General features: G+C 49.2%; 2 protein-coding genes across 2 annotated transcripts in view; one reads left to right on the top strand and one right to left on the bottom strand.

Annotated features, from left to right (window-relative positions):
* Nucleotides 1-347: 347 nt before the first annotated feature.
* NPHS1 (nephrosis 1, congenital, Finnish type (nephrin)) lies at nucleotides 348-17,007 on the bottom strand. The gene is made up of 30 exons (XM_006765023.2): nucleotides 16,998-17,007; nucleotides 16,197-16,361; nucleotides 15,874-16,089; nucleotides 15,676-15,798; nucleotides 15,344-15,472; nucleotides 14,734-14,815; nucleotides 14,270-14,373; nucleotides 13,983-14,110; nucleotides 13,723-13,894; nucleotides 13,376-13,533; nucleotides 13,031-13,175; nucleotides 12,792-12,916; nucleotides 11,421-11,607; nucleotides 11,156-11,285; nucleotides 10,816-10,988; nucleotides 10,253-10,393; nucleotides 10,032-10,172; nucleotides 9,379-9,500; nucleotides 8,368-8,539; nucleotides 8,113-8,269; nucleotides 7,886-8,037; nucleotides 6,215-6,326; nucleotides 5,950-6,131; nucleotides 4,373-4,429; nucleotides 3,823-3,942; nucleotides 3,678-3,702; nucleotides 3,496-3,571; nucleotides 3,256-3,349; nucleotides 3,046-3,161; nucleotides 348-914 (listed from the first exon to the last, which is right to left on the bottom strand). Exons 1-30 carry the CDS (start codon nucleotides 17,005-17,007, stop codon nucleotides 783-785), a joined length of 3,846 nt encoding a protein of 1,281 aa, XP_006765086.2. The 3' UTR covers nucleotides 348-782.
* A 3,117-nt stretch (nucleotides 17,008-20,124) lies between these two features.
* Nucleotides 20,125-23,564, top strand: part of KIRREL2 (kin of IRRE like 2 (Drosophila)) — a 9,085-nt gene continuing 5,645 nt past the window's right edge. The window contains exons 1-7 of the mRNA XM_006765025.2: nucleotides 20,125-20,176; nucleotides 20,400-20,549; nucleotides 21,320-21,469; nucleotides 21,633-21,793; nucleotides 22,435-22,585; nucleotides 22,833-22,938; nucleotides 23,056-23,204. Of these exons, the coding sequence (XP_006765088.1) occupies nucleotides 20,125-20,176; nucleotides 20,400-20,549; nucleotides 21,320-21,469; nucleotides 21,633-21,793; nucleotides 22,435-22,585; nucleotides 22,833-22,938; nucleotides 23,056-23,204 (919 nt within the window). The remainder of the gene's footprint in view (nucleotides 20,177-20,399; nucleotides 20,550-21,319; nucleotides 21,470-21,632; nucleotides 21,794-22,434; nucleotides 22,586-22,832; nucleotides 22,939-23,055; nucleotides 23,205-23,564) is intronic.

Genomic DNA, 23,564 nt, shown 5'->3' on the forward strand with positions numbered 1-23,564 from the left:
CATTTATTTCTAGCTTGTTTTGATAGTCTATTTTATTTTCTGTAGAGTCTATTTATGTTTGTGTGTATGTACTGTTTATACATTATGCTTTTTTTTAATTTGTTTGTCTTGTTAATCCTCACCTGAGGATATTTTTTCCATTGATTTTTAGGGAGAGTGGAAGAGAGAGGAAAAGACAGAGGGAAACATCGATTTGAGAGAAACACATTGATTGGTTGCCTCCTGCATGGGCCCTGACCAGGGCCCAGGCTAGGGAGGAGCCTACAACCAAGGTACGTGCCTTTGGTCCGCAGGCCGATGCTCTATCCACTGAGCAAAACCAGCTAGAGCTATACATCATATTTTAGATAACTGAAAAATAATAAAACAAGTAGGACACAAGAATAGTTCATAAATTCCACTTATTATTACCTATTTAAGATGCAAATTAAACTATAAATGAGCTTAATTTTTAATATCTTTTTCCATATCTGAAAAAGCATAAAAAACCTCAGAATAACTTTTCATTATTGAAATGTCTCTTTGGAGAAGTTTCATTTCTAAAAGTAACCCCAGGAGTTACTTTTAGAAATGAAACTTCTAAACACAGTATAACTGGTGTTATACTTTGACACCAGTTTGAATCATTTTTGTCACTTACACACAGCCCTCCATGTCCTCTTCTGAAAAAGTCCAGTCCCTTTGTGTCTTATAGAACTCACAAGTGCAGCCCAGGCTAGAATGAAAAGTACCACTGAAATGTTATGTCCTGCAAGTGTAGGAGAATGGTGTTGAGAAGCCTGTCACACCAGATGTCCCCTCAGCTCAAAGTGTAGAGAATCAGCTTCCATAGGATCCAAGTCTCCTGCCACCTGATCATAGATTCCTCTTGGATCCTCATATTTGTCCTCAGACCAGTGGAGGTCGCAGGGGTCCTGACAAACAAAGGTGGAGTTAGAACCATAGAGAGATGCCCTATGGGTCATCATTGCAGCTCTGGAGGATACACACTCATACTCAACTCCCTAGAGGGGAAAAAAATGTTTCACCTTCTAATTATGGGGGGAAATGCCAACATATAAAAAGATGGGAGTGATTATAATGAACTCCCACATCACCCAGCTTTGATATCAACCCTTGGTCAATCTTGATTTATCTATATCTCTATATTCTCATCCTCTACCCCACTAACTGGATTATTTTTAATATATTTTTTATTGATTTCAGAGAGGAAGAGAGAGAAACATCAATGATGAGAGAGAAGCATTGATTGGCTGCCTACTGCATGCCCCACACTGGGGATTGAGTCCACAACCTGAGCATGTGCCCTGGCCAGGAATAGAACAATAACCTTCTGGTTCATAAGACTATGCTCAACCACTGAGCCACACTGGTGGACCTAACTGGATTATTTTTAAGCAAGACCAAGATATCTCAAGATTTCCAGTCAGATAAAGAATTTTAATGTAAGATTATGAAACTTTTAAAAGCCCATGATATTGGCTAAGGGAATTGTGAAATGTGAATCGTGATTCTGTTAGTCCTATGAATTGCCAAAACATTTCCTCACAAAAGAAAAAAGAAAAAAGACCATAGAGCAGTCCTTACTGGGGATTGTTTCAGCTCAGAAAACTTTACAGCAGATTTTCCAGGGGCCAAAATATGGCCTGCTGCCTGTTTTTGTACTGTTCAAAAGCTAAGAACAGTTTTACATTTTTTGATGGCTGAGAAAGTATCAAAGGAAGAGTAATATTTGTGATATATGAAATTCAAATTTAGTGTCCAAAAATAAAGTTTTATTGGAACTTAGCCACACTCATTTGTCAATGTATTGTCTATGGGTGCTTTTACACTACAATGGCAGAGTTTAGTAGTTTTGAGGACAGTATGCCCTGCAAAGCCCAAAATATCTATTATCTGGTTCTTTGCAGGAAAAGTGGTTCAGCACCATGGACAACATTTTTAACAGTGCTAGTTATGTCCACCGTGGTAGGGACAACATCGGGGACAATGTTACAGAGGGAAATCTTTGGCCCAGAGGTGCCAGGATTAGCCAAGGCTACACCAAAAGTCAGTTCTGCCCCACCTCCCTTACTGTAAGGCAGTTAGTGGGGGTTAGTTGATGATAAAGTGCCTGTCTGTTGCTTTTGCCTGTCTTGCTACCATGCTCACTTCTCCTGTTCTCTCTGCCACTCTCTCACTCTCAATCCAGTCCATTGAGTGGGGCTGGCTCCTACTCCCTAATGCCATGAGTGGACACTGGTCCAGACCTGTCTAATTAGCACATTTCACCCTCTGCCTCAGTAGTTCAATGATGAGTATGTGACCCAAGCTAGACCAATAAATGTCAGATTTGGGGCATTGGAGCTAATGGAAAGAGGCATTCTTTTTCCTTGAAGGTTTCCGGTCTAATCGGGTTCAAACCTGGCTTTACTGGGGACATCTTTAAAGAGGAAATTCTTGGTCCAGTTGTGTGGGTCTGAAGACAATTCTATGCCTTCACATTTTGATTAAATGAGCCAAATTTTTTCCCTCGTAGCTCTCTGATTAACCAGTGTAGTGGTGATGGCTAACTATCCAACAAAATGCATACTTTTTTTCTTCTACAACAATATAGCTGTAGTAAGACATAAAACTGCCAAGCTAGACTACATTTCTCAGCCTCCTTTGTAGTTAGATTTGGCCATGTGACCATGTTCTCACCAGGAGAATGAGTAGAATGTGTAATTTCTGGGCCTGGATCATAAGGCATAGATGTGCCTCCATCACATTCTTTTTTCCTCTTCCACTGGTTGAAGCCCCCAGTGAACTGGCCCATCAATGCAAGCTTGGATGATGTGCTAGGGGATGGCAGAGGACCATAATGGAAAGAACTTGTATTCTGTAATAACCACGTGCAGTAGGGCCACTCATTTCTGACAACTGTGTAAGAAAAAAATAGACTGTCTTGTTTAGGGCACTGGGTTATTGCCAGGCCTGTTTGTTATAGCAGCTAGCTTACCCTAAGTAGTAGAATGTGGGTTTGGGGCACTAGCCAGGAAAGACTTCTGTAGCTACAAAGCTCACCATCTGTACTTTATCGTAGAGGGGTGCCCAGGCCCCAGAAGGGGCATACAGTCTTTCCACCTCATCATATGGGTGCCCTGGAAAAGCCATATTCTCCTCCTCAAGACCTGTGAAACCTGAAGTTGGAGTAGAAAGAAGGAATGATCATGTACCCAGTCCAGATGTCAGGGGTATCTATGAGTGGGGAGTTCTGGTGTGGTCATAACTCACCTCTGGGATAAGATACCTCCTCCAGTGTTGGTGGCAGCTGGGGGTTGAAATCCTTCATGGAGTGATAATATGGCTCTACATCTGTTGTGCTAACCTGTCAACACCCCCCCCCAAAAAAAAAACACCAAGATCGTTTTTTAATCCTTTGACTCCCTGGAAAGGTCAATAACCTGAAGCTAATGGGATTTTAGTCACTGTCAATGCCCTGTCACTGGGGCTGTCAGGAGCACCCCCACTCACTGTGGAGCTTTGTTTGTCCAGGTCTGTAGTCCACTGGCTCTCTTCATATTCATTCCTGATTGGGCCCTCCTCCGACCTTCCAGGTTAGAGGTATGGAGGCAGTTGGGTGTTGACCCTCAGACACCAATCACTCCCAAACCTCCTCCCTCAGAGCCTTTTTATAGAAAAATATTCCCACTTACTCTGCTTCTGTCTTTTCTGAGATGCCTGAGGAAAGTAAAAAAAGGGGGTTAGAGACACCTCCCCAAGCCCACCTGGCCTTGGAAGACCTCCAGGGCTCCCCATCACCCTTGGACCTCAACCCCAGCAAGTAAAGGGTCTTCTCACCCTCAGCAAGACGCCTCAGTCTCCGCTGCCAGAGGAATCCTCCAACACAGGAGGCATTAGAAAGCAGCAGAAGACCCCCAACAGCAAACAGCACAGGCATCAGGGGCAGCTCTGAGGAGTCTGAGAGTAGAAGGGACCCCCCTTAGTGAATTCAAAGCAACGGACTCTAAGTTCAGAGCAGGGTTCTCTGAAAAAAGCCATCCCTGACCAGACAAAAGCCCTCTTCATAGGTCAGGGAAGCAGATGGACTGGGGTTTCCATGTCCACTCCTTGCCACCTCAGGACAGGTGGCTCCTTTCTCAAGTCAAACCACTAGCAGAGGGCCCTTCTTTTGCCTGTGCCCCATGCAGCAAAAGCCAACTGATAAAGTCCCTACATGGAGAATAAGAACAGGTAATTCTTTCAGGCAAGAGTAAGAACTAAGGAAATGGTTTTGGGCCTCAGGAATAGCATTATGGGACTATGTCCGTAAGGCAGAGGAGACAGGTTTAGAGACCAGAAAGTTCTATTCTCAGGAGAGAGAGGGATTTGCAGGGGATTGAGGACTTAACTGCAGGCTGCTCTGTGGGCAGCTGGTAGTCAGGTTCTCCAGAAGGCTGGTCTAGACCTAGGGGGTGGATAAAAAGATTGTTAATTAACATAAAAAAATCTTGGACAAGCCTTAAATATCTCAGTTTCTTATTAAGCTTTTCATCCCATTTTGATACTCATGGGAACTGGTTTATGGCTTCTAGGAATATTTCAAGAAGAACTAGAAATTGCTGATAAGGATGATAATACTATTAATAACCATTCTAATGCCTATAATAATAATTGTTGCTTTGTGTTTTATGGTGTGCAAGGTTCTTTTAACATGAATTGTCAGTTTTTCAGGTTAACTAAAAAACATGCTGGCTCTCAGGGTCCCTTAATAGGGATATAAATTCTAGATCAAGGGAGTTGAGTGTCATACTTTATGCTTCAGTTCTTAAAGGGAAGACGAATGGGGCGGGAGGGAGGAGAGAGAGAAGGGAATATTTTAGAGATGGGAATGGGTCCATACATCTATGGGTAAAAGACTGCTCTGTCAGAAAGGGGAGGACAGAAAGAGGGTGCTTTCATGGGGCAAGCACTTACTTTGAGCAGGGCCTTGTTCTAAACACTTCAGATATATTTATTTATTTAATCCTTACAACTGTGTGAGATAAACCTTACTTTCAGGGACTAAGGCATACCTTATTTTTAGAAACCGTGGCTCAAAGAGGTTTAACTGAGGCTCAAAGAGGTAAACTAACTAGCTTACGGTCTCACAACTAGGACTCAGCAGAGCTGGAACTTAAACCCAGGCTTGTCAGAATAAGACTGTGATTAGCCATTACATTACTGATTGGTCTGTCAGAGGCAAAAATGTTCTCATTAGTCATATTCAAAGAACTTATCCATTTCATCAAAGTTGCTGAATTTATTGGCCTAAATTTGTTTATAATACTTCCTTATTATCCCCTTAATGTAATGTCCCCTCTTTCATCCCTGATATTGGTTAACTCATGTCTTCTCTCTTTTGCCTTGATCAACTTTATAAATGTTATTGATCTTTTCAAAGAAGCAGCTTTTGGCTTCATTGATTTTTCTATTGTTCTTCTGTTTTTGAGCTCACAAATTTCTGTTCTTACCTTTATTATTTCCTTCCTTTTGTTTACTTGTGTTTAATCTGCTCTTCTTTTTCTAGTTTCTTGCAGTATCAATTTGAGACCATCTTTTTAAAATCTAATATGAACACTTAATGCTATAAACTTCCTGCAAAGCACTGCGTTAGCTGCACCCCACAATTTTCAAATGTTTTCATTTCCATTCAATTCAAACTCTTTTCTAATTTTCCTGTGTTATTAATCACATCAAACAGTATCATTCAGCATTCAGTTACTAAAATCTAGTCTCTGGAGATCATCTGCCTGAGTTTTAATTTCATCTCTAGCTCCTTCCAGCTGTGTGACCTTTGACACTATGCTAAGGTTGTTGTCAACATGCTCAGGTTAATCTCTCTGAGCCTCAGTGTCTTCATCTGTAAAAGAGTAATAATAGCACTGACTTCACTATGCCACCCTTTAAGTCCTCTGAAGAACTCTGCTCAAAACTGTCCCTTCTGACCTGGGGTAGTGATAGAGATCTGGGATCCTTTGTCAGCTAGTCCGCTGTCCCCCAGCGCATTACTGGCCAGCAGCCAGATCTTGTATCGTGTAGAAGGCTGCAGCCCAGTCAGTGTGAAGGTGGTGGCCTGGGGTGGTAGGACGTCCATGTAGAGGAACCCTGGGGTTTCCAGAGCCTCATACCTGCAAGAGAGAGAGGTCTGCCATTCAAGGGGGTGCCCCAGGTCTGTTGGCTGCCACCTCTTCCTGTCTTAACAGGAACCAACCTGATTTGGAACCTCTGCGGCAAACCCCCATCAAAGCCAGGCTTCCACTCCAGTCCCACTGAGTATGGAGTCGTGCTCACAACTTTTAATCCAGATGGAGGATCAGGGCGGCCTTTAAGGAAAAGGATGAGGAAAGTAGTCAAAGGATACAAAAGGATCCTGGAAGATTCCTTCCAGATTCTTCCTAAGAATTTTTTATTATTATTGATTTCAGAGAGAAAAGGAGAGGGAGAGAGAGATAGAAACATCAAGGAGGAGAGAGAGTCACTGATTGGCTGCCTCCTGCATGTCCCTACTAGGGATCGAGCATGAAACCCAGGCATGTGCCCTTGATGGAAATCAAATCTGGGACCCTCAGTCTACAGGCCAATGTTCTATCCACTGAACTAAACCAGCTAGGGCTTCCTAAGAGTGATTTTAAATGTATAGTCAATTCTCATTATTTGTGGTGGTTATGTTCTATAAAGTTATTGTGGACACTGAATTAACAAATACCATACGATTGTTTCCAGGAAAAATGCAGGGTTAGGTTCCTACAAGATCTAGTCACACGTTTTTATTAGACAACCACTACATGATCTTGTTTGTGTTTTTCTCTTGAAAGACACCTGATTTAATATATTTTGTTGATTTGTTCACATCAAACTCATAGCCAACAGCTCTACCCATTCCTGAACAAAGCCTTTCCGACAGAAGTGTTTTCTCCATATGGCACATCACAGTCTTCTTGCACTTACGAACAGCAGATAGCACTTCAGCACTATGCTTGGAAGCCATTTAAATAGCAAAGCCACTAATAAAGAGCACAAAAATATGTAGCACCAAATAGACTTCAAAAAGAGCACTTATTTACATATGAGAGCTGAAACAAGAAGGAAGCCTGTGGCTTTGTTCTACCTGGCTGAGAACGTGCTCATTGGGTGACTCATATTTCTGACCCATTCTATACATGTCCCTGAATGACTGGATCAACTGTATAATATATGTTTCTTGCAGTGGATTTTTTGTGTGCTTATCTCACTTCCCTTCCCCTTATTTCTTCTGGTTACAGAACCCTGAGTATCCTTTGGAGAAACATTTGCCCACATTCTCAGGCCACATGCTTCTGATAGAAGTGACTCCACTTATAGGATGGACATATGACAGGGCCTGGACAACAAGAGTCACCTTCCCCTGATCACATGATTGGTTTAGAGCTGGGAGCTAAGTAGAACCAATAAACCTTAGTTCAGTATTTTCATACCACTATTCTCTTTGTTGTTGTTGTTGTTGTTTTTCATACCACTTTTAAGAGAAGAAAAAAATTCTGTTTCCTTGGGAAATCTAACAGCCCACTATGAGAAGCCTTATAATAAAGCCAACAGAGAAAAGCAGGCCTGATAGACGGAGAGTTCTTGATGACAGCTGAACCTAGATTCAGTGACTTCTGAAAATCTATTTTTAAGTTACTTGGGCCAATAAGACCCCTCCTCCTTTTTTTTTTATTTTTTTTTTTAGTTGTTGTGGGCTCCCTGCAGATCCAGTCTCTATTAGAATTTTCAGGTTGGCAAAAACTCCATTCTTACTAAAACACTGGTTTCAGAAACACTGCCAATATGGGACCAATTAGAGACTTAGGGCTTGGCCCAGGAAGCACCTTCCCAACACCCTCACAGTCCTCTCCCAGCGTACTGATGCTGACGAGTTGAATGTTGGTGTGGTCTGAACCAAGGGGGTTGGTGGCTGTGCATGTGAAGAGAGCATAATCCTGGGCTGCAGAAACGTTGGCAATCGTCAGGAGACTGCTGTGGATTCCACCTTGGTGGTATGTGTGTTCTGTGTACCTGGAGAGGAGGTATGACAGGAACTCAGGGAGTGTGACTGGGGCTGGAGTGTTATCTGGCTGGGCCTGGGCTCACCTGGGATCCTGGAGATCCAGAGGGACCCCATTTTTAGTCCATGTGAAGACAATGTTGGGTACACCTCTGGCACGACAGTGAAGGGTGGCGGAACTGGTACTATCTCCAGCTGCAGCCACCTTAGTTAGAGGTGTGGGGTGTTCTACCTGGGGGGAAACTAGGAGAGGTTGGAGGTCAGGATGAAGTATTTGGAAGGGCATGAGAGCTGTAGGTTTAGTGGCAGTCCTTGAAGTCAGAGGCATGGGTGTTACTTACATCTGACCACAAGTCGGACCAGCCCTCGGGCTGGAGGTGCCACACCATTGTCCACGATGCACTGGTAAGCACCTGCCTGAGCCAGCTTGGCATTGTGAATACGAAGACGCCCTGTGGACCCCTGTGATATCTTCTCCATGTCATCTAGGCTCTGGTCCTCCTCCTCTTCTCCCTGGATGCCCAAGACTCAGGGAAATGGCCTCCCATCTTGCCCCAGTTTCATTATCCCCAAAACTGGGTCCCTTCTGTAGCCTCATTCTCCTAGCCACAATCATTCTTTATAGAGATAGCAAAGAAAAAAATCCCCCCTATCATCCATCTATCCACCTACCCATTTATCCAACCATTCATTCATGGAGACATTTAACCATGCACCTATTCATCCACTTGTCTACCAATCCACCCACCTTTTCTCCCATCCATTTACCCATTCATTCATCTAACCATTTGTTTTCCCTATATCTATCCATCTATTTGCCCTTTCATCTCTCCACCCATCTGTCCTATATATTCACTCATACATGCACATATTCATAAGTACATTCATCTGTTTATCAATTCATCCATCTTTCCATCTCTTCATCCATTCATTTATCATCCTTCCACAGACATCTTTATACTGATGGAGTATCTATCCATCCATCTACTTTCTGATCTAATCAATTCATCTACTCATTTCTCTCATTCAATTATCTAGCCATCCATTTACCCTTTTATCCATTCATTCACTTGTCCATTTGTTTATCTGTTTTCCATCTACTCATCCCTCCATCCACCTATTCATCAACCCATTTATCTCTCAATCTACATATCCATCCACCTGGCCACCTGGTTATCTATCCAGTTATCCATCCATTCATCTGCCATTCAACAGTTAGTTCTTGGAGAATGCCCTGACATGTATAGAGTTATTCAGGGTCATATAGATGTGACCCTTCTTCCCAAGGAGCTGACAGTTAAGAAACCACATTTCCAAGCCCCACCTCCATTTACCAAAGATTCGATCCTCACCAGTCTTTCCCAGTTGAACATCCCTGGAAGGATGGGATTGGCATCAGCGGTGCAGACTATATCTGCAGAACCCCCAATATTCACCTCAGTAGGGTCCTGGAGAACTCGGATGATGGGAGCATCTGGAAAAGGAGGCAGGAACTTGGGGAAAGCACCTGGACCCAGACAGGCCATGGTGGAAGAGGGTCCCAGGTGGGAGAGGTATCTTAGAGGTGTCCTTGGAAGTTATGGGTATGGTACAGTCTGCCCTTTATATGGAGCACTTGGAATAGTTCCCAGGATTAGTGAGGTTGTCCCAACCCTGTACTGTGTCTCTATGGTGATGAGGTTAGGTCGGGTAGACTTCCAGAATTGCATGGAGGTGGGGCTTCCACAGTGAGCTTAACAGGTAGATCCATGTAGGTGGATCCCCTGTCTGGACAGAAATCATGTAGGATCTCTCTAGTGGTCAGTGTAGCCAAAGTGGGCATGGTTCCATTAAGGTTGGGGCTCCCAGAGTGAGAAGTTTCCAGGATGGGTGAATATCCCTGGGTGGGCAGAGCTTCCACAATAAGGAGACTCCACAGTGAGCAAGGTTCCTGTGTGGATATCGTTTCCATGATGGGTGGGGATCCCAGAGCTGCCTAGTTTCCTAGGGTGATGAAGGGGCTCACAGTGTACATCAAGCCGCACTAGAGCTTCAGCAGTGCCTTCTGAGTTCTGGCAGTGCAGCTGATAGAAGCCGTCGTCAGCGCGGGTCACATTCCACAGCTGCAGAGCTCCACCAGACAGGATGCGATGCCGGGGCCCACCAGCTGGGGGAGGTCAGGGTGAGGGGTTTGCTAGGTGCTCCCTTTCTGAATACCTGTACCCCTTTTCATGCCCATTCCTGCACCTGGGCTGAGGCGGTAAGCACGGAAGGTCCAGTTGAAGGCCTCCGGGGCCGGGTTTGCAGACACTAACACAGGCAGCAGTGCTTGACCCTGTTCCACTGCAGTTACCACAAACTCCTGCTCCCCCAAGAACTCTGGAGGGTCTGCGGAGGGGGCACCAGTGGGAGTCAAGATTGTTGTTAAGGTTTGAGACTGGGACAAATTTGCGATCAGGTACAGATACACAGGTTTAAAGCCGGGATTGCAACTAGATTCAATTGGACAAATACAGAATTAAGCTTGGAGGTTAGTGGTTAGGATCCAGTTTAGGAAAGGGGTAGAGGGCAGAGTCAGGTTTAAGGATGGAGAGAGTGTTCGGAATGGGAATCTGCCAGGAGTTATGAGGACAAAGGCAAGAGGGGGTTTGGGCAGGATAGGAGTTGATGCCTGGCTGTGGTAAGGATAAAAGTCAGGAAAGTTTTAAGGTTTAGGATGGAGGTCAAGGACCCTACCAAGGTGAAGACCCCAGTGATATGGGGTCAGGAGGGAATGGAGGGGTTCCAGGCCTTCAGGCCAGCACACATACACAGCACGTTGAGTCGGTAGAAGGCGCTCACGGTTTCCTGAAGCTGAATGCTGTGGGCGCGGCAGGTCACACGGTGGCCATGGTCACCAGATGACATTCTCAGAAGAATGCTCCTGGCAGCGGCAGAGCCTTTGAATGGGGCGCTCCGGGGCGGTGAGATTACGCCTTCCAGCCTGTGGACAGGGCGGGGGCGGGGGTCGTGTCAGGCTGGTTCCCGGGTGGGAGCACAGGCAGAGGTAGGATGGCTACTGGGCAGGACAGCAGGCAGGGCAGGAGCGGGACTCCGAAGGTAAAGGGACTTGGCTGGAGCAAGGGAGGGGCGGGCCACTCGCACTCTCACTTCTCCCCTTCCTTGTCCCAGGACAAGTTGACCGGAGGGTTGCTGCTAATGCTGAGGCACGTCAAGTTTAAGGCATCCCCAGGGCGCAGCGCCGACGCATTGGCCAGGATCGTCAAGTTAGTTGGGGGAACTTCGAGAACGGGTCAGAAGAGTAAGATTCAGGGGTGAAGAGGAGGCCCAGCCCCGCCCCCCGCCCCCGACCGGCTCTGGCTCAGTTACCCTCTGGCCAAGCCCTCCCAATCAACCCGGCCATTGGAGCCCTTACACTGCACCACAAGCTGCGTGGACGCGCTGAGCTGGCCCGCTTTGCACGTGAACTTGGCCTGGTTGTCCGATGGACCCGTGACGAGCACCAGCTCACGGGAGAAGGTGCTCCCTGACTTCTCCAGATTTCCCAACTGCACCCGTCTCGGCTCCTGGGGCAGCCGCGGTTCGGTCACCGTGCGTGAGTCCTGAGGGCGGAGACTGACTAGAGGTCCGGGGTAGCCCTGCCATTCCCGCCCGAGACGCTCCCACTGGATTGGCAGCCACTAGCCCAGATAAAGCCTTGTGTGATGAAGAAAAGGCGCCCCCTTCCGCGCGCACCTTGCTAGGGCAGAGGAAGAGACTGGAATTGATCGCCGCAAGCTGGAAACTCTCCTGACTAACCTGGGCCTCCCAAGCCCCGCTGTTTTGCTGTCTGATCCCTCCTCGGTTTCCACCGCCTCACCCTTGTCCCGCCTCCTCTGCTTTCCGGAGGCCTGCGATTGTTGGTGCCCCTGCCAACCCTCAGGCGCATTCCTCAAAATCCATTCCAGCTACATTTACTAAACACCAAACTCTAGGAAACTCCCTTGGAATTCCCAAGCCTTTCCCAGAATCCCTTCATTTTTTCCCTATCTTTGATTCTTTTTCTTAGCATTCCCACTTTCTCCCCAAATTTCCTTTGATCATTCCTTTAATCCAATTGTCTTTCCACAGATTTCTGAATCCTCATCTTTTACTAGAATCCTTTGTGTGGCCCAAAGTCTTGGCATTTCCCCAGAATTCCATCCAATTAAATGAAGTTTCACTTCATCCCTATAATTCCTAGTTTTTCCCCTAGAATTTTCACTAACTCCCTAAATTCCCAAGATCTTCCCAAAATTCTGTCAAACTTCTTTTTAATTTTACCAGAATTTTATTCACTTACCCCCAAATCCTAAGAATTCAATTTAATATTAATTAATGGATTTTCAATGCTCTGTGGAATTACTTATCTTTCCCCAAATTTCTAGCCTTTACCCATCATTGTTTTTGTTCCTGGAATTCTTAGTCATTCCCTAAAATCTCTGCCATTTCACCTGAATTCTGAGATTCACCAGATTTTCCTTTAATAAATTAATTGCCTTTTCTATAGACTTCCAAATCCTGATTTAAAATTCCTTCATTTGAGATAAGATTCTCACTGATTTCCCAGAATTCCCAGGATTTCCCTTGGATTCAATTTAATTATTATGGTATTTGTCTGTCTTTTCCAATTCTCTGCCAAAACTCGAAATCTCTAGTATTTTTCAAGAAATTCAGTTTTTCTCAAGATTTCCCAAGATTGGAGAAGAGACAGGGCCTCATCCTTTCCCCACATTCTTGGCCACTCCAGCCCTTGCTTGGCACTGACCTTGTACCAGGTGAGGGAGGGGTCTGGGTTGCCTCCAATGGCCAAACACACCAGCTTCACCCGGGTTCCAGCCCGGAGGGGCTGCCCCTCTGGGGGCCCCTCGATCCACAGCTTCTGGGCAGGATCTGAGACAGAAAGAGTGGCTTTCTCTCTGGGCTGAGGCCCAAGGGTAGGGTCTCTAAGTCAGGAGGCAGTCCCCTGCCTGCCCCCCCCCCTCCGGGGTGAGAATGGGGGCTCACATTTCACATTCAGAGTGAGTGACTTTTTGAAGGTCTCTTTAGTGAAGGCCTCACTAAAGGCCTCGCAGGTGAGGGTCAGACCATTGTCCTCCCGTCGCACCAGAAACGTCAGGTTGGACATGGAGATGTGGCCACCATGAAGGCCCTGGCAGGGAAGAGCTTCAGAACTAGGGACTAGAGCACCCTCATTCATGGACCAGGGGGCCTGAGCCCACTCTATACCCCAGCAGTAACCCAGGAGGTCCAGGCCCCAGTCCATGCTCCCCAAGGCATTCTCTCCCAGACCCAAGAGAAATGCCTCAACTCCCTCCTCCCTCAGACCCAGAAGTCTGGCCCCTGTCTCACATCCATGACCGTCTCCTCTGTGGACAACAGCTGCCGCCAGCCCAGCCACCACCGCAGCAGGACCCGTGGGCGACTGGACTTAGTGATGCAGCAGAGAGTCACATTCTTGTTCTCAGTCTGGGATGCAGATCCCAGGATAGTAATAGCACTGGGAGGAACTGCAGGGATGATGGACAGAGGAGAGAGACACTAAGCAGGGCTGGATGCCTCACAGACCTGCCCAGAAAGACAGGGAACTGGGGACAGATGACAAGGTCTTTGGCATTAGACAGGCATGCTTTGGAGACACAAACAAATGGTTCTCTGGTGCACGGTCTGACAGATGGGCAACTGGCACCAGGACTCACAGGTAACCTGCAGTGTGATCCCACGTTCCTGGATCTCTTTAGATACGCTGTTGTGGGCCTCACAGCTGAGCCTCACCCCATGATCTTCTGGCCGTATGACCATTACTAGCATGCTTCGGGCCACTGCCTGAGTGTGCTCTGTGCCCCATGCTGTGGACATGGGCTGGCCATTCTGGAGATAGGAACAGAGCTGGACCAGCTCAAGGCCAGCTCCTTGTATCTGCCCTGCTCCCCACCCTTGTGCCTGTTTCTGCCCTCACCTTCAGCCACTGCAGTGTAGCTGGTGGATTCCCTCCTCGGGCCATGCACAGCAGCTCCAAATTCTGCCCTGCCCGCACATGTCCCTCTTCCAGACCTGGCCACTCAATCACAGGGGGTCCTGGGGGGACTGGAGAGCAGCAGTCACTTGGTGGGCCTGGGGAGCCCATCCACTCTATCATGTTTCTCTTTGAGAGCCAGAACCATTCATAATCCATGTATGCCCCAAGTACCTCCAATTCCTGCTCCCTGTCCCCAGTGCCCATAATCCACTCAGTTCCCCACTTACACAGAACATTCATGGTGATTGAGACCTTGATAGGGCTATCCAAAGCTGGGCTGGATCCCTCACAGACCAGTAACTGCCCATTATCCAAGCTCTGGGGTGTCACCCTGGGGGGGAGGGGTTGGAGTTCTAAACTCAGTCATTATCTTAAATCTGGGGAATTAGGATAAAGAGGTCCCCACACCTGGTCTAAGTCTCCATGCTGATTTCTTCTAGGATCTGGAGTTCCATGGAAGAGATTTGGGGGATCAGGAATGGGAATTGGGGCCCCAGAGGCCCACATATGGCCAAAATCTTTGTCCTGGAACTGGGATTCCCATGAAGAAGTTTTGGAGGATCAGAGTGAAGAATTGGGTCCCAGATATTCATACCTGACCCAGGTTTCCATGCTTGAATCTCTGGGGCATGGGATTTTCATGGAGAACTTTGGGGTTCAGGCTAAGGGTAGGGCATCCCAACTCCCATACCTGGCTGTGGCCTCTGTGATGAAGAGTTTCTCCTGGGATCCCTCATTCACGTTAGTAGTGATGTCTGAAATTATTTGTCCACCTTGGGGTAATAAGAGAGCAGAAGGGGTGCCAGGTTCTCCCCAAGGTGGGTCCTGGGGATCCTGGCCTGGAAGTCATAGGGTGGACATACTGTCCCCTCTCTCTTGGTTCTGGAGGAAAGCACTAGCTCCGTTCCCTCCACACATTCAGGACTTCCTGATCCCAGAGTCCTCAGGGCTGGGTCCTGGGCCTCTCCTCACCCCTCCCCTCCCATCCCATCCCATCCTTGTTGGGTGTATCACCCACATCCATTACTCAGCTTCTCATTTTTGCACCAACGATGATACCATATCTCTATCTGGAGCCCCAGCCTCTTCCTTGAGTCCCAGACCAGCAGCCCTGTGATCTCCATGGTGCCTTTCCCTGGACGTCTCCACCAGATTCCATGCTGGGCTCAGCATCTCCCCAAGCTGGTGTCCCCACCTCAGAAATGTCATATTTTCTGGGCCCCCTAGAAGGGTACTGGGCAGGAACACCACCTCCCAACTCCGGGGCCTCACACTCCCCCTAGCAGTTCATCCACACTCACTTTGAAGGAAGGTGATGTCAGGTGCTGGCTTTGCGTCCCCAGACACACAGCTGACCACGTACTCCTCCCCAGCTACCCACGTGACTGTGCTCCCTGCCTCAGGGGTCAGCTGAAGCATCTTGGGGGGCACTGGTGAGAAAGGGTCTGGGGTAAGCCGACACCACCGAGAAGGATAGGAGGATTTGGGCTTTGAGTCTCATTGCTCATGAAATTAGTTCTGCAACCTGAATCTGTGGAAGGAGAGGCTGGGGGCTTATACTCCTGGGAGGTAGGGGAGGACTGGGAGCACAGACTCATGGGTTCTGGGGGCAGGGGGTATCTCTCACCCATACCCAGAATGGAGAGGATCACTCTGGGAGACACGAGCTCAGGCCCTGTCTCTGAGCGGCCGACCTGGCACTCATACTCGGCATCATCACTGAGGTCACATGCTTCAATATGCAGGTGGAATTCACCTGCAGGTAGGACCCAAGGTCAGGGCCACAGTCAGCTTCTGCTGACAGCTCAGGGTCCAGGCTCCGATCCCTTACCTCTAGAAGGGTTGCCTGCCAGGTGGTAGCGTGGGAAGCCAGGGATCCTAGGGTCGGGACCTAGGAGCAGTCCATCTTTGGCCCATTGCACGGTACTGCCAGGGGCACTGACCCCACATCGAAGCTCAGCGGCAGCCCCCTCCCTCACCGTCGTGTTTTCAGGCAGAGCCCAGAAGCCTCTGGAGGCTGAGGCAGGGATCTGCAACTGGGCCAGGCCTGGGGACAGAAAAGTCAGCAGCAGAGGACAGAGGGTCTGTCTGGAGAATGTGAGTGGGAAATGAGGGCGTCTTAACACTAGATCACAAGGCCAGGATCCCACTTACCTGTGGTCAGCATTCCCATGAGGAGCAAGGGAGCCCGGATGGGGATCCTCAGGGCCACTCCATGTCCTCTGTCTGTGGCTCCTGCAATGCCCACTGGCTGCCTCCTGTGTCTGCCCCTGGCTTTCTCTGGGTCCCTCTCCCTATGTCTCTGTCTCTTGCTTTTCTCTTTGTCTCTCTTTTGCCATCTGTCTCCTTCTCTTTCTCTGTTTTTCTTTCTTTCCATGAGTCCATCTTTCCCCCTCTCACTCTCTCCCTCTCTTTCCCCTTCTGTCTTTCTAACTCTCTCCCTGCCCTGAGTACCTTCCACTCTACCTTCTTCTGTCTTTCTCTCTATTTCTCTCTCCCTAAGGTGCACACTCATTCTCTCTGCGTTTCTCTCTCCTTTCCCATAAGTCTCTATTTGTCTTTCTTCTCTCCTGCCACCCCAATCCCTGCTTTCCTTTCACCACTCACAGCCCCCCAGGGAAGACCCGCTGTCAGAGTCCAGCAGGCCCTACAAGCCAAGGAGAGCAATGAGGCCTATGAGGTCAGTAGCAGAGCTGAGCCTCATTCTGGGACCCAACCTGATCGTGTCCTTGCACTGCTACCTTCCCGAGACACCCTCTCAAGTCTCCAGCTCCAGTACTCTGTCCAGCAGGCTCCTCCCAGCCCAGCTGGAGCATGAAATCCCCTGTCAGCACATGCCAGGCATATTCCTTGGTGCCTCCCCAGCCCCCATGACCCCATGAAGGAGTGCAAGTCAGACCCGGGCGGTCCCAGTTCAGCATGGAGAGCAGAGAGCTGGGCCTGGCTTTTCCTTACCCTGGTACATGACCTTGGCAAGTCCCTTCCTTCCCTGAGTAAACATTACCCCCTCAGTGACATTAGGAATGTCGCTGGGGAGTGTGCAAGAGTGTGTATGAGACTGGGAGAGTGCAGCTATCTCCCTTTCTGTGCACGTGTGTGTGTGAAGTTCATTGTGAGTGAGCATTCGTGTGAGTGTGAGGAAGGTGAGTGAATTGTGATCTGTGAAAGTATGTGCTGAGTGTGTGAGTGTATATGAGTGTCTAAGGTGCAAGTGTGCAGGGGCAAGGCAGCCAGCGTGGGTGGGAGTGAAGGTAGTGTCTAAGATCACCAGCACTAACTGTGCCAGGGTGTAGAGCTGTCAGCACTGAGCCCAGCTAAGTACCCTATGGCAAGGGCCTTGTGAATTCTATTTCATGTAACTTCCCTCTGTCTTTCCCTGTCTCTTCTGTGTCTGTCTCTCTCTCTTTCCATCTATCCATCTTGATTTATCTTTCTATTTTTATTGACTTTTTTAGAGAGAAACATCAATGTGAGAGTGAAACATCAGATTGACTGCCTCCTGCACAGCCCCTATTAGAAATTGAGCCCACAACCTGTGCATGTGCTTTGACTAGGAATTGAACCAGCAACAGGACAATATTGGTGCACAGAACAATATATAACCAACTGAGCCACACTGGTCAGGGCTTAATTTATCTTTCTATCTTTCTCTATCTGAGTTCCTTTTGTCTCCATGTCTTTCTCTATTCTCCTCTCTCCCCATTAGGTGGTTAATCTCAGTCAACCTTTAACTATGTCTCTCTCTCTCTCTCTCTCTCTCTCTCTCTCTCTAGATATACACCTCTATGTGTCTCTACTTTTCTGCCTCTGTTCTCATCTCTATCTCCCCCCACCCCCAACCCCATGCTTTCTCACACACACCAGGAGCTCAATAAATATTTGGTCCCAGCCATCCTATGACTACACCTGTTTGTTTTATTTGTTTCTCCTGATTGCCACATCTTTGAATTTTATAACCATATGTTGGTTGGTTGGCCCTGCCCACCCCAGTGTGCTCACACACATAGGATAAGCTTCTTCTGCCTGCTTATCTCCTGCAAGAAAGACCCCCACCACGACCCCCTATATGATCCTCTTCCAGGAACAAAATGAGGCATCTGGGCTGAGCCCCTACAGTTCCATCCTTGATGCTGGCTCTAGTCTTTCTTCTTCCCTCCCATATTAAATCCTTGCACTCCCACATTTTCTCTCCCAACTGCCCACACCCCCTAGGGAATGGGCTGGATGCAGAGCAGGAGGTTCTGTCATAGGGCTCCTCACCAGATGGTGTCCATCGAGGCCAGGGTGTAGAGCTGTCAGTTGCTGGGGCCTTTAATTAGCACAAACCTTCCACACTCTACTTTGACTGTTTTCCTTCTCTGCATGCTCCTGGGACCTCAGGCTCTTCATCTTTCCATGCCTGCAGCCCCAGAGAGCCAGGAAAGGGAAGTGATATCAGGTGTCTAGAAAAACAGCTTTACTGCCTGACTTGTCCCCAAGCCTCAGGAATGCTGGCCCCAAGCTCATCCTGTTTTAAAATCCAGGTGCTGGATCCCCAAAACAGAAGCCAGGAGTTCAGGCCCCCCGGCCCAGAGTCTGGGCCACCAGGATTCACAAGCCTGGGCCCCAAGGATCTAGGACTCAGGAATTCAGGCCTGAAGCCCCTTCTCCCCACATTCCCAAGAGATAAGTCCCCCCCACCCCCACAGAATTTAGGGTAGATGTTCACTGTCTATTGATTTTCAAATCCCCCCCGCCCCCCGAGCTTGTGTAGGGAGTAGGAGAGAGATAGGTGCTTAAATCCACTGACTCTAAGACCTAAGACCAGATTTTCTGACCCCTGTCATCCTCTCCCAACTGCGCCCTGCTGCAGGCAGAGGACCTGTTTGAGTTCCCAACTTCTCAGTCAACAGAGGTCCGCACAGCCAGTCTTAGAATCCTGGAAGTCCAAGTCCCCGCTACTTAGGGTAAAACTCAATATTCTGAGCTCAGGAACAATACACAACCTGAGTATGAACTCCAGTCCCAACAGGCTCAGGAACGTCAGACCCAGGTCCCAAGCCCACAAACGCCCCTCAGCCGACTGGGGTTCCCACCCACCTGCCGGGTATCTGCGCAGCGCACTCGCCAGCGTGCAGCGTGAGAACACCCCAGCTGGGCTGCATGCAGCCGTCAGGACAAGCTGCGAGGTTCCCAGCCTCCCTGCCAGCCCGGACCCAGCACCGCCGCCTCCCAGCTGTCGCCAGGCAACCACCGCTGAGTGGGGCGAGGGGCTGAGCCGGACTGCGGGGTCTTGGGAAAGGAGGGTTTGTGAGCCGGGATTCCTAGATCTTAAGACGTGCTATGGTTTGCGGCAGTGACTAGGTAGGCAAAGGGTTATTTTGAAGAGGGGGCTTGAGGCGGGGAGAGCAGAAGCCCCCTCTTCTCGGGGGTTCCAGCTGTCCCCCCTCTTCCCCAGCCACACTGGAGCCCTCTTCCTGACCTGTAGGCTCAGAGGAGCCCCGAGCCCCGCCTCCCAGGGCGCAGAAACTAGCGATGCCCCAGGGGCTCCCATTTATAGCTCGATTTCCACTCAGCGCGGTCCCTCCAGGACCTGGGCTGAGCAACTTTCTTCCACTCCCTCCCTCACTTCTCCTCACCCCCGTGCCCCTGCAACCCCGGCAGGGTGCAGGTGTCCAACGCAGCCGAAACCCCCTCCTTCGATCCAGGTGTTCCGGCTCCCAGATCCCAATAGGGGTGGGGCACCCCCCTCCCCCCCCCCAAGAGGAAAGCCCTACTCCTCGGCCTTTTGGTCGCGGAGTTTCTTAATGGAAAGAGGGCGGGGCGCGCCGGTGCCTAGGCGAATGAGATCAGGCCCAGCCGGGGTCTCAGAGATGCAGCGGGCGGGATTCGCCTGCGTTTCAGAGCGTCGGAGCCGGCGGCTGAGCAGATTTGGGAAACTCCAGGCCAGGGACAAGGGTGCGCCTCGCCTGGAGTGAATGAAGAGTCGGGCTCGAAGAAGGTTCCAGGCTTGAGTGGTGGGAGGTGTGCTGTCCAGGAAGCAGTTGGCAAGGAAGGCAGTGCTACAGCAAGTCTGCTGCATCTTGGGGGACACACACTCAGTATGCTGGTCCCCGCCCTCCTCGTCCTCTTATTCTGCCTCAGAGGGCGTGCAGGTACCTCGAAGGGCGGGGGAGGGTTGCTTGCCAGCTCCCGCTTTTACTGGAGTGAATGGGGCTGAGGGCTGGGACTCTTGGATCTGAGGGAGCAGAAGTCTGGGAGCCTGGGCTTCTGGGTCTGCGGGAAGAGGGGTTTGGGGACTGAACTCCCGGGTTCTGAATGAGAGAACTCTTGAACATGCTATACTCAGCTCTGCTCCCTTCTTCTCCATTCTCCTAGGCCTGTCACCCCACTTCCTGCAACAGCCGGAGGACCTGGTGGTCCTGCTAGGGGACGAGGCCCGGCTGCCCTGTGCCCTGGGCACATACTCGGGAGTGGTCCAGTGGACTAAGGATGGGCTGGCTCTAGGGGGTGAGAGGGACCTGCCAGGTGAGGCTGTTCTCAGTACTCAGGGAGGGGCTGGCATCAGCTCCAGGAGATGCTGGGCTTAGGCTGTAACTGAGGTATCTATTTTGACATTTTCAAGTTTGGAAAATTAATGGGCTCAGGTAAACATTTGGGTGTCCTAAAAATTTTTGTTGTTGTTGATAGTCACCCGAGGATACTTTTTCATTGATTTTTAGAGAGTGGAAGGGAGACAGAGAGGGGGATAGAGAGAGAGAAACATCAATTGGTCGTCTCTGGAATGGGCCCCTGCTTGGGTGGGGGATCAAACATGCAACCCAGGTACATGCCCTTGACCAGGAGTTGAACCTGTGATCTTTCAGTCTGACACTCTAACCACGCCAGCCAGGGCTGTCTTGAACTTTCAGTTTACACTTTGGGGATGATCCATGGGGTTTGAAGATTTTAATTTTTATTGTAAAATATTACATAAATACAGAAAAGCATATAAAACATAAGTAGAAGATTTGCCAAGTAACTATAAAGTAGACACTCACGTAATCATTACTCAGGTCCAGAGCCCTTCTTATTCCTTTTCCCTATTGTAACTCCCTCCCTCTTTAGCCCAGGGGTAGCATCTAATCTGCCTTTTATGGCAATTGTTTTCTGACTTTTTTCTCTCTGAATTTATCACCCCCCAAGTTTGAAGTGACTCTGGACTGGGAGAGGGTCAGTGTCTCCTAGCTCAGCACCCACTTTTGGGATGGGAACAGGAACTCAAAACAGTGGTGTGACTGCCTCTTTCTTGATTCCAGGGTGGTCCAGGTACTGGATATCAGGGGATGCAGCCAGAGGCCAATACGACCTTCACATTAGGCCTGTGGAACTAGAGGATCAAGCGGCATATGAGTGTCAGGCTACACAGGCAGGCCTCCGCTCTCGACCAGCCCAGTTGCATGTGCTGGGTGAGGGTCCAGCCCACTCATCTCTCCAGGGTTGCCCAGAGGGGTAGCCAGTCCTAGCTGGGAGTATCAGAATCCAGGGAGCACAGAGGAGTGGTCAAATAGAGCTGAGAAGATCAGGGTCTCTGGGCCCAGAATACAGCTCTGACCCCAGATCCATCCACAGTGCCCCCAGAAGCCCCTCAGGTGCTGGGCAGCCCCTCTGTGTCTCTGGTTGCTGGGGTTCCTGCAAATCTGACCTGTCGGAGCCGTGGGGATGCCCGCCCCACCCCTGAGCTGCTGTGGTTTCGAGATGAGGTCCAGCTGGATGGGGCTACCTCCTATCAGGTCAGTTGCAAGTCTCTGTGCCAGCCCTTGTTTATTCAGGGAAATGTGGATGTTCGCTAAGACTACAGGCTCATCCAGAGAAGAAAAGGGCATGGGAGGGCAGGGGTTAAAGGGTTGGGACCCTTGGTGTATGATTAAGGGTGAGGACTCTAGGTCTGGACTACCTGGCTCAGTCACTCCTTAGTTGATTGATCTTGAGTAAGTAACTAACTTAACCTCTTCTGTCCCTCAGTTTTCTTATCTGTACAATGAGGATAATAGTAGTATGTACCTCATAGGGTAGTGATGGTGGACCTATGACACGTGTGTCAGAGGTGACACGTGCACTCATTTTTTTTGGTTGATTTTTCTTTGTTAAATGGCATTTAAATATGTAAAATAAATATCAAAAATATAAATCTTGGTTTTACTATGGTTGCAAATATCAAAAAATTTCTATATGTGACACGGCACCAGAGTTAAGTTAGGGTTTTTCAAAATGCTGACACGCCGTGCTCAAAAGGTTCGCCATCACTGTCATAAGGTAATTGTGAGGATTAAATAAAGCAATACTTCTTCTAAGTGCTTAGAAGAGAGCCTGACACATAGTAAGCACTGTATTAGGGGTAGATAAAATCATTATTATTATTCATAACCTCCAGACCCTGCTGAAGAAAGGGACCATTGAGTCTGTGGAGAGCATCTTATCCTTTACCCCTTCCAGCCATGATGATGGAGCCACCTTGGTCTGCCGGGCCCGAAGCCAGGCCCTGCCTGCGGGAAAGGACACAGCTATCACACTGAGCCTGCAGTGTAAGTGCATTGGACGCTGGTACCTGAGCCTGGAGTCCTTGGTGAAATAGGGGCCTGGGACTTGGACTCCAGGGTATGAGGAAGGAGGGAGCTGTGGACCTGTAGTTCCTGAGGGAATACAGAACTGGAGGCCTGCCTGGACTCCTAGCTCAAAGGGAAGAGGGAACTGAAGATCTATACCACTGGGGTGGAGGGGTTGGGAGTTGGAGGTCCTTGACCCTTGCTGATTATGGGCCCGCCTCCACAGACCCCCCAGTGGTGACTCTGTCTGCAGAACCACAGACGGTGCAGGAGGGAGAGAAGGTCACTTTCCTATGCCAGGCCAGGGCCCAGCCTCCTGTGACTGGCTATCGGTAAGGACATCACCTCTCCCAAGCCCAAAGCACTAGCTCGGAAAGGGGTGGAGCTGGGAGATGAGTAGGTGAGCCTGGGGAGCAGAGACAATACTAACAATCCCACTACCTCCACAGGTGGGCAAAAGGGGGCTCCCCAGTGCTGGGGGCCCGAGGACCAATGTTGGAAGTGGTGGCCGATGCCTCATTCCTAACTGCGCCAGTGTCCTGCGAAGTCAGCAACGCCGTGGGTAGTGCCAACCGCAGCACCGCACTGGATGTACAGTGTGAGCCAGGGCAGGACCATGGATGTGGGCAAAGTGGGACCTGCTGAAATGGGCAGATGGGGCGGGGGGTGGAGGATTGAGTGGGGCATGGCTGCGATGGGCTGTTGAAGGTGGGGGGTGGCATAAAATGTAGGCAGAGTTTGACTGTGCTGGGTCAACGCCAAATTGGAGCAGGGACAGGGGCAGGGGCAGGGCCGGGTCAGGGCATGTAAGCAGGGTTGTGGACCAAGGGCCTATACTTGCGCCCTTGAGGTTGCCCTTTCTTTTTCTTTCTTTCTTTCTTTCTTTCTTTCTTTCTTTCTTTCTTTCTTTCTTTCTTTCTTTCTTTTAATAAGAATTCTTTTTTCTTTAAATATATAT

The sequence above is a fragment of the Myotis davidii genome, unplaced genomic scaffold (genome assembly GCF_000327345.1).
Source record: "Myotis davidii unplaced genomic scaffold, ASM32734v1 scaffold681, whole genome shotgun sequence".
NCBI lineage: Eukaryota > Metazoa > Chordata > Mammalia > Chiroptera > Vespertilionidae > Myotis > Myotis davidii.

What these genes read in the sequence shown, in the direction of transcription:
- NPHS1 (XM_006765023.2), bottom strand. An exon ending in GATCTCTATCACTACCCCAG is followed by an intron (nt 4,430 to 5,949) that starts GTCAGAAGGGAC and finishes TCCACCCCCTAG; the next exon opens with GTCTAGACCAGCCTTCTGGA. An exon ending in GGAGGTATCTTATCCCAGAG is followed by an intron (nt 3,162 to 3,255) that starts GTGAGTTATGAC and finishes CTCCAACTTCAG; the next exon opens with GTTTCACAGGTCTTGAGGAG.